The 11144-nt window shown below is 42.2% G+C and overlaps 1 protein-coding gene across 1 annotated transcript; it reads right to left on the bottom strand.

Annotated features, from left to right (window-relative positions):
• Window positions 1-398: 398 nt before the first annotated feature.
• On the bottom strand, window positions 399-2620 carry AYO21_11824 (hypothetical protein; the record flags this gene model as incomplete). Its single annotated transcript, XM_022661707.1, has 6 exons — window positions 399-934; window positions 1001-1213; window positions 1260-1322; window positions 1393-1561; window positions 1614-1910; window positions 1976-2620. 6 exons carry the CDS (start codon window positions 2618-2620, stop codon window positions 399-401), a joined length of 1923 nt encoding a protein of 640 aa, XP_022505983.1.
• Between the last annotated feature and the right edge of the window lie 8524 nt (window positions 2621-11144).

The raw sequence follows: 11144 nt of genomic DNA, 5'->3' as shown, positions 1-11144 counted from the left end.
CTATCATCAACTATGGTCAATGCAAGGCCTGTAACACCTACCGAGGAAGAGGACGACCTAGACAGCTACCAGAAGCCCACCCTGATCAAAAAGAAGCTGCGGATGGTCACGAAATTCTGCCAGGACCAAAATCTCGAAATCCGTCAGACAGCTATATTTAGGTGGGCCGCTCAGGCTGTTTCATTCCTCAACACTCGTGCTCAGTCTTATTTCTGGGTCTCTACCTCCCCTTATGCAAGACAGTAACTTTTCGCGGTCGTCGAAGAGGCCCTATTTGGGATCCGAAAGTCCTAAATCCCTCATCCCTCCAAAAGGAGTGAAGACAATCACTCGCAGCGAATTCCCCTCCGTGCAAAATGAATCAAGGATCATATATGATAGATTGATTGCATCTCAACTCAACTCCAGGTACCACCATACCAAAATTCGGGTGCGGATTCGAAACCCCCGATACCGATAACACCCCCTTTTGGATTCCATGTCATGTTTGACTGCCGGCAGATTCTGAAGTATTCATTAGGCTTGAAAGGACGAGTGAACGGTGCAAAAGGACTTGAATTTCTTGACGCCTTTGTGGCAAAATCCGCCTCGACCAGGATAATTGAGACACAATAGCCGCAGATCTGTGCCCATTCGTATGTCAACCGCTCGATTCGTTCCAAGAAGTTGCCTTGCCCATCGGCCGAGCTCTGTGTCTCTCCTGACGTTTCAAGTTTCTCGATAGCGTGCTCTATTTCAGAATAGCCATACAATGGTCGTGCATCGAAAATACCAGGCTCCGCAGTACCATCAGGATCGTCAAAAGCTTGTTTAAGCATAAGCAACTTGTCCAGGAGGTTAGAATTTTGGCAACAACTGGCGGGAATGGTAGGGTCGACGTGTATCACCGCCCTTCGTTCTTGCCCTTCTGGAGAAGACTGACTGACAATGACCTCTGCAGTTTTGATCATATGGCAACAAGGTGGGCACCAAATATTGATAAATTCTTGAGTTCCTTTACCATTCGCAATCTTCTCCTCAATGGTTTTCCGATAACCAGAGATCTCGCGGAATAATAAATGGGTAGATCCATAGCCGAGGCTGGCTCTCTTGTAACTGAGTTCCTCGCGAGATGACTTTAGTCGTCGAGAGGAGAGACATTCTGTATCCAAGGAATCGAAGGTGCAAGCTTTTGTTGTTACCAGCAAGGTATTGGGGTACGCAGGAAGCGCCACTGGGGACGTTATTTACACATAGCGTATGTCACAGTGAGGACTTACTTTTCATTTCCAAATCTCGCATGTCTCTGTCGTCATCTGCTTGGTTCACTTTCTGTGCAGCACCTTACAGAAGTTAGCTGTCGCGGTTCACATGTGAAATGGTTTCAGTGTTCTCAATGATGTTGTCACTTACTGGTAACCTTTTCTCTAGCAGCCACGATCATATCTTGCAGAGCAGTCCACACATCACGGTACCGATTTTCATCAGCTCTCGCGAATTTGCAGATATTAAAGTGGTCAGCATTCACTGGAACTCTCTGCTCGTTGGGAAGCCGCAGAATTGCGGAATCTTCTGGTACGACCTAATGCAATTTTTAGAAAGTAAAAACGGCCGAAGGCGAGTATGGTCTTAACTCTAAAGTTCATGCGCGGCAGCTTGTCCAGCTCAAAGAAACTGAGAATAGACAAGGTTGGTGAACGATCGATGAAAGATTTTGATATTTCAAAGAGTTCTGGCGAACCCTTCTTCAGACTCTTTAGTAGCGAGTCGTTGGTGCTTGTCGCAGCGCTTGCATACTTCGCAATGGTCCCAATGATTTTGGCCCAGTCTGCCACTTTAGAACCTTGGTGTGGTGTACCTAGAAAAGCTATTCCATAGAAGCAGCTAAGTAAATCTTTGAAGCGGTCTTGCTCATTTGCGACGATGAAAGCCTATAAGCAATAGTTAGTGGCTAGCAATGATAATGCGTCGTACCATGGGAAGACGGTACGCATACTTTCTTGACAACAATCCCACCAAGGCTGTGGCAGATGAACACGATTGGCCTCCTTTTCTCTTGCCGGCTTCTACGCCGACTTGCCACTTGGGCCAAAAGTCCTTCTGCGAAAGCCCCAATCCCAGCGACAGATTTGCTCAACTGTGCTTGGGAGTTGTATCCATATGACATTATCCTAGTATCCACAGCCTGGTCCGGCAAAAATCCTTCATCCTTTAACCAGTTTGCTCCAGTATCGTCCGCCACCCAGGTACTTTCATAATCTCCATTGAGACCATGAAGGGCGATGATATCCACAACTCCATCTTTTATATCTGGCTGGTCTTTGAATACAAACAAGCCATACTTTTCACTAGTTCCGTTGGAAGGGAACGGGCCGTTCGAGGCCGCCCGTTCGTGCCTCACACTGAGAGTGGTTGTGCGTTCCGCGAGGACTTCCGGTGTGGCAGTCGAAGAACGAGCGTTCGGCCCAAGAAGTGGGAGTGTCGTAGTTGTTTCGGTAGTAATAGAAGTATTGAGACCTAAATTCTCTCCAGAGATGGGAACTGTAGAAGTATGTGCGTTGTCTGCCGAAGCTGAGGCCTTGTTACTACTTTCACGTGGAGTGTCAGGTCCAACTCCCATAACCTTCTTCGCTTTTCTCATTATTGGACCCATTTCTTTCTGCAGGTCATTCAACATAAACCTAGGTCGTGTTGTTGGCCGTTTTAAACTTAAAGAACAATTCACAACATCGAAAGCGGCTTCCTGGGCGTGCCGAGAGGGAGGCTTGATCAAGGAGATAGTGCAAAGAAAGCTTGTGGGAGGATAGATAGCGCAGGTATAACAGGTTCGGGCTTGTAGTTGGGGCGCTGACTTCGATAACTACATGAGTCTTTGACAGGACGGCCAGTATAGCTCATTAACAGCTTGTGCAGGCACGTGTAAGACTGCGCAGAAGAATGATGTGCTGGATCAGGCTGAAATGCGATCCTCAATTATCACGTGATTGAGATTAATTTCCGACACGAATTTTCTTGCCGTTGCAATCGCCACTCGTCCTCCACTAATTATGTAAGCCACAAATCCCGTCTCGTCAGAAAGGCCACGACGCGGAAGGCTAGCGTATTGATAATACGCTGGTTCTTTTACGCTGGGCTATGATTTGTTAACTCAATGTAGACGGAATTTACCATAATAGGCAAAGGCGCCCCGCTTCTTGGGCAATTTAAATTTGCAATGTGTCCTTAAAAGGGGAGGGCGGTTTCGGGAACGACTGTACTAAGTTGGATAAGATCAAAATTCTATAATTATGAGAATAGCCAACAAACTCCCCTTTTACCGGTTGTTATAGGTTATCCGGAAAGGTATGTTAAAATCACTAATAAGAACGTACATAATCCACTTATTCTTATTAGTATAGCGTTACCGACAAAGCCATTTACGCCGGCCGTTAAAGCGACGCACTTCTCAAAGCGACGGCCTCCTTCCTAATAAACAGCTCTAGAGAAATTTATCTTTAGAAGGACATGGATTATTAAGCTTAGTGGAACTGGATAGAGACTGATCATGGTAAAGTTTTCTTCGACAATACGGGGAATCGTATAGGGAAAGGGAGCTATCGAAGGTGTATTTGGAAACGACTAGAGACATTAGACTATAGAAGAACTTAAGGGGAAGCTCTTACCGCATTTAAGGAGGTGAGAGGGCCGATTATTGAGCATTAAGTTAAAACGATGTTTACTATATTCTATACGCGGAAGAGGAAACTAGTTAAGTGTGTCTTATCTCCCTCAACTTCTATAACCATCAGCCTATACTCCTTCTTAATATCTTAGACTCATCCTCTAGTGCTAGAATCTCAGCATAGCCTACCGCTTTACTAATATCATCGATACTCATTAGCGGTGTAATGTTAGGGTATTGACTCTGGAAGATCGTTGTCCCATTGAGCTAATACGGTACATTCTATCGTACTGAGTACACTAGGTGATACGATTTTCCGTCCCTAATCGTAGTGTCTAAGTCGGGTGGGGAATCGATGTCGCTCCATTTAGTAGTATTCGATGTAGGTCGAGATACGCCGACCAGCTGAGGCCAGGAGGATATACAACTGAAAGTTATATTCCTTATTCTTGTAGAGGTTAGTAAGTCCCTAGTCGATAGGAGCGTTATAAGGGATCATAGATAAGTAGTAGAGGGCTTTACGTACGCCCCTCTAAGAGATAGCGTACGCTGCGGTACATACCGCGCCTTCCGAACGGAAGACTATTCTTGTTCGTTCGCCGCCGTCCGGGGTGGCCCGCCAGCGGCTCATGTCTGGCTCTACTACGTTATCTCTATGCATTCGAGATGGTGGTACGGTAGGATCACTAGGGACGACGAAAAATCGACGGTTGTTATCTAGCATTACCTAGGTACTATAATAGCCGATCTAAAGCATATCCCAGTTATCTCCATATAGCGAGTGTTATATATCCTGATTCGTAGTACCCAGGAGGAATCTCGAACCTCTGGTAAATTGTATAAGCTAGTGCTTAAATGCGACATCCTAGTCTACGTCGTCCTCGAAAATTAAGGCGGTAGAAATGCTTTCATATACTATCCTCTAATAGACATTAATATATATACGCTAACATCTAATGACGCTCGTCTTTTAGTTCATTATCTATAAATATTAGTAATTTTTAAAGAGAGGGTATCTAGTTTAGCATACGTATGGTAATGCTTTAGTAGGGACATTATCGCCGTATACTCCGTCTATAAGGGTATACGAGATTTCCGAAAATGCTGCCTGTATAGTAAAGGTATCTTATTTGTCTGTCCGTTCTAGAAGCGAGATCATATATATCTTTTAGAAACCTAGAGTCTCATTATATATCTAAGAGAGGGACTCGGAATATCGACTTGACTTTATAGACTTCGCTTATATGCCTTCATTAATCGTAGGAAAAGCGTCTTAGATATCAAAAGGGCCGTAAGACTTAGGGTCAAGAACTCGAAAGGAGGTAAAGAGTAAGATAAGTACTATAAGGAAAATAGCCGTTATAAAACGGAGGCGTATACCCGCTGCGGACAGTATCATATTTATGACGTAGGTCGAATACTAATTCCGCTGATACTTCGCTCTACGATCATAAGTAATAAAGTTATATCTAAGGGAGGAGCTAGTTATAGAGGACTCTACATCACTTACGGTATTAAATACTATTATAATTACTTTCTAAGTATCATACGTCGCTTATAGAAGAGTGTAAGAGGTTAGTAAGCTGCCTATCAGCTAGATTACTGAAACTTCTTCTAAATCGTTCTACTCCTTTTATACTAACTCTAACTATAGGTATCTATAGAAGCGAGATATACGTAGAGTAGCATCATAGACAAGAATAGCGTCTCTAACAGGGACTTTTAATCCTACTAATTATGTCGTATTGAACTGGGGCGAGGCTTTTAGCTAAAGGTATCAACTCGTACGGCGGTGGGCGGGTAACGACTATCGCACAGTAATAATAAAGTAGCATCGAAGATCCTGATCAGATAGATTCCATAAGTTAATTGATCACTGTTCTCAACCTGTCGATTAAGTTACTTGAATGATAGGATGATCCTGTTGGAGGATTCAAGAGAAAAGGAATCTCAGACCTAGTGTTAGAGATCCAGCTAATCAGCAGTCAGGAGTGTCATCCTGTACATTATACATGCAAATTCCACTAATCACTTTTCAGCCTGTAGATTCTCCCACTACAGTATAGCTAGTATTTTATAACGGTAGGCACGATTATCCACATAGAGGTGAAAAATCTATTCTCGGGTTTCTTATAATGTGTTAATTTAAGTAAGAAGATAGCTTAACTTCCTCCTAGTTATATCTACCCCTCACTTATAACTATACTTTCGAATGTATCGAAGCCGTTAAAAGATGACCTTAAGTACGAGCCGTAAGCCCCTACCCTAACGATCTCGATATAGTCACTAACTTCGATATCCGCTGGTAGATAGAAGGGACCGGGCATGAAGTCTAAGTCGGTAGTCGGTCTATAGAACGAGAACGGTAGATCCGGCTCATTAGAAGGTATATCGCGAAGTAGTCTAACGTAGAAGCGCCATTTTAAGTGCGCAGTATCCGAGAGAGTACCGTAGGTGCCGTCGTTAATATAGAGCTCCAGCCTACGTCGCTTTTCCACCCGAATAATGACTAAATGGTATTTAGCGTATAGTACTCGGCCTAGCTCTACCTAAAGCTGGGTCGCGGGGGTAAATGGTAAATTACGAAAGGTATCATTAATCGCTTTTATAAAGTCGGAAAGAGGCGGTACTTCCATACTAGGATATATAATGGGAAATCTACTACTAACGTTAATGATGTCGATTTTAACTCCTACATCCATAACTAAAGTATAGACCTAATGTAATGCGTCTTAATATACCCTAGGCTCTATCGCCTAGCTTCCTAGGTGGAAACATATTCCTAGTCGATAGGTTAGTTCTATTATTGTCTGGAGTGATGTAGCTGTAGCTTTAAGTGATTTCCTTATCGCTTGGAGTAAGGACTTAGCCTCTTAGCTAGAAACCCCGAACTTAGGTGCTAGATTGACCTTCGTATATTGCGATTATACCTGAATGCGGATACATAGGGTTAAATCAGTAGCGCGTTAAGACCCCTCAGCGGTAGCCTATATAATCTTTTCCATTTCGCTTAGGGAATCGAGGCTAAACACCCGTACATTATAGGAGAAGTAGGCCTCTCGAATAGCTTCCCGAGCTTTAACTGGATTCATAAAACATAAGGTAGCTGCCGGTAAGATACTGGACACATATCGTACTTCAGTAAGAGATGCGACGTTAAACTAGGTGATACCGTTCTCCTAGAGTAGCCTTAGTAGATTCGGGTAAGGGTTCGCTTTGACCGCGTACATCGTTCGACCTGTAAATAGTGTAGTAAACTACTTTATTATAGCTACTACCGCCCTTAGGTAAATAAGAGTTATCGGATATGGGGAATTAAACTTCTAAGCTATTCGTAAAGTATCGTTTATAGTTCTTTATTCAGGTAAACTATAATGATGTTCGTTCGGTTAAGAAGCGATGGTATAGATAGATCCGGGTGAGGCAGCTCCTAGGTGAGCATCTCTCATCTTATCAAGATCCTCGAGTTAAGTACCTCTACCATTCTAAACCTTATAAGAGCTATTGTTAGATGATCGTACTACCGGCAAGTGAGAGGGAGTAAATCGGTAGAAACGAACGCCGGCTATATTATAGAGTACAGCTCTGAGTTTTTTATAGCCTACTCGGAGAAGATTGATATTTAGTAGGAATGACCTATTAATACTATCTCAAGATATAATCTCCAGGGTCTCTGTAGGGTTTTTATATTTAGTAGAAATAGGTATAACATTATGAAGTTATACTAAGGTAGTACTATCGTTGAAACTTCTCGGAGAAAAATCATGGGAAGTCTACGCCTAGGTACCGCTTGACGCTTGTCTCATTAACCGAGACCTTTACCAGCACCGAGTAGTTATCCATACATGAAGAAATATAATAACTATTCCCCTTTTAAGTTAATTTGTAATATTTCCTTCATCGCCTATAGAGGGGATATGAACATATTTTCGCCTTTCTCTCTATATTAGTGTACGGAATCCTAGTTGAATAGAACCTTTAGTCGCAGTGATCCCTCCGAAGCATACTTCTCGCCTCACTCGACAGCTAGAAATACGATATACTCCATTTAGATGAAGGCTAGTAGCCGGAGAGCCCGAATATTCGTCTTATTTCTAATATATAAGGCGGAACATCTATAAAAAAGAGTAAAATCTAATGCTAGTTACTTATAATATCGTATTTCTACTTCTTCGTAGTTTTAGTATTTCTTTTACTTTTCTTTCGTTCTCTTTCATCCGGCCTCGTTTCTTTCTTAAGAGGATAGGTAGAGGCTTTAGTCGTAACATTTTACATCTCCGTCGCCACCGATGTTTTCACCGTTAGGCCCTCTACTAGTTTACGCTGTCTAGAGAGGTCAGCTAATCTATTCTTATACTCTTAAATCACGCTCTTATATTCGATCTACATTAACCCCATTTTTACCTTAAGTTCGAGAACTTATGTATTACCCTAGTCATCGGGTCCATCAGTAGGTATCGGTGCTTAAGGCTGCTAGTGCTCGAGTTTCTCCTCCAGCTCTAGGATCTTTTCACGACACTATTGAAGTTCGACTTATAGGTAGACATTCTTCTCCGAAAGTGTATTAGAGAGCCTATCGAGCTCGTCCGTCTTTAGAGCCGCGTTTTCCTTCTCTTTCCTAGCCCTTTCCATATTTTCATGCAGCTAGTAGTTATCTTAGATGAGGGTTTATACCTGGCTAACCAGTTCGTTACGATTATTATCGATAGACTGGTAGGCGCGACGGTACTCGAGGTACCTCTTTTCTAGTGAGCTGCACTAGTCGAACATAGTTCCTATAACTCCCTAGAGATATCCCTATATTTCATACGATTCTTTTTAGGACATTAATGTATGTTGATTCATATATTGGAGGCGGGCCTAAGCTGAATGTACAGCATTAGAATCGATAACGCTAGTGTTAGGAAATCTAGCCTGTTATCATCAGAACGATGCACTTGAGAGATTTGAATGGTTCTTACTCCTAAGGCTTCTAATTACGAAACTATCCTCCCTTAAGCTTGAGATGCCATAATTTATATTAGCTGCGGTTTAATTAAGAGTAACCTTAAACCTGGAAGACTTGAAGGTGACTTTATATTACTTAGTAGCGGATATTTTAGACGTTTTAGAAAAGGTAGAAGTCGCGTTACTAAAATAAAGGACTTAGGGGCCCGAATTATATAAAGAGTTGTTATTTTCGAGGTGTAGTAGGTGTATAGGGCTTAGACCCTACGATGCATAACACTATTAACTACTGTATTTAGCTCCTCCTAGGTTAAGTCTTTATAAAAGTACGAAATGATAGGGGGACTGTCCCTACGCTAGAAAGAAAGAATTATATTTGTACGACAATCACTTTAGGGTTAGTAGATCTTATCGGCTAACTCCTTCCTCCAGCTGTACAATATGTACCTGTCACTATCAGCCTTTATTATGCTTCTTCTACGATCAAAACCCCTAGGAGTGTTACGTAGTACGTTAGTTGTTAATTAGTGCTATAGCCGACTTCGATATTCTACGTGCTAGGTAGGGAGGTGTCTGCACACCCGTAACTCTAAACCTACCCTCCGTCGCCTATTTCGCTAGATGTTAGAATCCCTCCGGTGATGGAAGGGGCTGTTTAGTAGCCTGAAACTTAAAATAGGGTAGTGAATAAAATAATCCTTTCAACCGATAAAAGCGTTACTATCGCTTAGCGGTAGTGCCTATTAACCTTATACGTAAAGTAGCCTACAGTCTGATCGTAGTTGACACTAATATTAAGGTGTTCGTAGCTAAGTACTCCCGCGAAGAATAGCGTTAACCGATACTACTATAGGACAGGTAGTGGGGGGTAAACAGCGCTAAGCCCTATAAGGTCTTAGAGCTTTACCGCCCTCGTCTCCTTAATAAACGCCTTCGTGAGAATCCTTCGTAGCTACTAAGAAGTCTCTATACGAAAGCTAGCTCATAGATGAGACTTTACCTCGAATTATATCCCTTAATAGCGTCTTTAATAAGTATAGGGGGTTAAAACGGCGCCGTAGAAGAGGGAGAGTAGGTAGGGTCGTACTTAGTGATTTTAACTCGACTACTAGCGCCCTAGTAGTGCCGAGACGGAAAGCCTCTTCCTGAACCTTATCCTATTTCTCTAATTAGGTAAAGGTATTTAGTGGATTTAGACCCGCATATAAAATCAGTAAATAGTAGGTATAGGTTGACTCCCGTCGTAGTCTAGGCACCAGGCCTTTCTTTATTCCTTACTTCATTCTAAAAGAGTAGGCTAGCTATATAGTTTAAAGCGAGCTATCTAATACGACGGGAAAGTATTATTCTATTATTGTCATCTATACGTGATGTCATCTAGTAAGAACGTAAGCCTAAAGTAGCGGTAGACTAAAACTTTAGCGCCCGCTAAGACTTACTCTACCTGCGCTAGCATTAAAAGCAGAGGAAGCCGATGAGGAGACCTTAGCGGTATATTCCGTTAGTGTAGGAGCTACGGACTAGAGTATAAATGCGGGAGTATTCGAAGGTCATAAATTAGCGCTAAAAGTGGAGATCCCGCATGTGAAATTGATGTATAGTACTCTACACTATCAAACATAATAGATAATAAGTACTTCCTTATTACAGTAATTATCATATGAATTCGACTTAGAAGAGAAACTCTACGCTACTATCTATAGGATAGTAGCTTCTACTCCTTACATAAATAGTATTAGCATTCTCTAGGTCGAAGATCTTATTATCGTAACCCTCTGCTTAAGGATAGTTTAATCCTTCTACGGGACTAAGCGCGGCTAGCTCGCACTAAAGCGCATCCGCGTAGGGGTGAGTATAGTCTACTGTAAGTCATGGCCACTAACCCCCGGCTATAAGCGCTGATTTATCAAACTAAACTATAACTAGTAATTACCGAGTACTATCGGGTATACGGAAAGTAAGTATTATCCTACGAACTATTGTAAGTAAGGAGGACTCTTAGACGCGCTAACACTATAGTAATATACGCCAGGTCCGTCAGTAAGTCTAGAAATGTATATAATCGGGGTTCTAATAGAAGGTAGTTATTAGTGGAGGCTTTTCCTTATGGTCAGCCCGCTTAGATATTTAGTCACTAACTATACGGTTAAATTTATATTCTTTCACAAGAATAGTCACCTAGTATGAGATAAGATATCTAGATGGCATCCCCTCTAAGAGCCCTAGTAAGTTCCCTCGATAGGCTTCGCTAGAAGTCTAGTCCGGGCTACGGTAGAGCTCGCATTAATTGTAATTATTAATTGTCCTAGCTGGGCAGTAATGCTCAGTACGTAACTGCCCATTATCAACGACTTTCTACCCAGTACGGGATTTTTAAACTCGAAAGCAGCGAAAGTCTATCATAATTTCAGATACCTCCCTTATTCTCACCTATAAAAATGATAATAAGGCCGCTAGACTAGGTAGTAGCCTTAGAGGATACATTAGTATAACATGTCCGGTATCAGACTAACTTTTTCGAATATTTCGTACGCAGTATCTAGAGTGATCACCAACG

The sequence above is a fragment of the Fonsecaea monophora genome (assembly GCF_001642475.1).
Source record: "Fonsecaea monophora strain CBS 269.37 chromosome Unknown Scaff187, whole genome shotgun sequence".
Classification (NCBI taxonomy): Eukaryota; Fungi; Ascomycota; class Eurotiomycetes; order Chaetothyriales; family Herpotrichiellaceae; genus Fonsecaea; species Fonsecaea monophora.
This window is presented reverse-complemented; position numbering and strand designations above follow the sequence as displayed.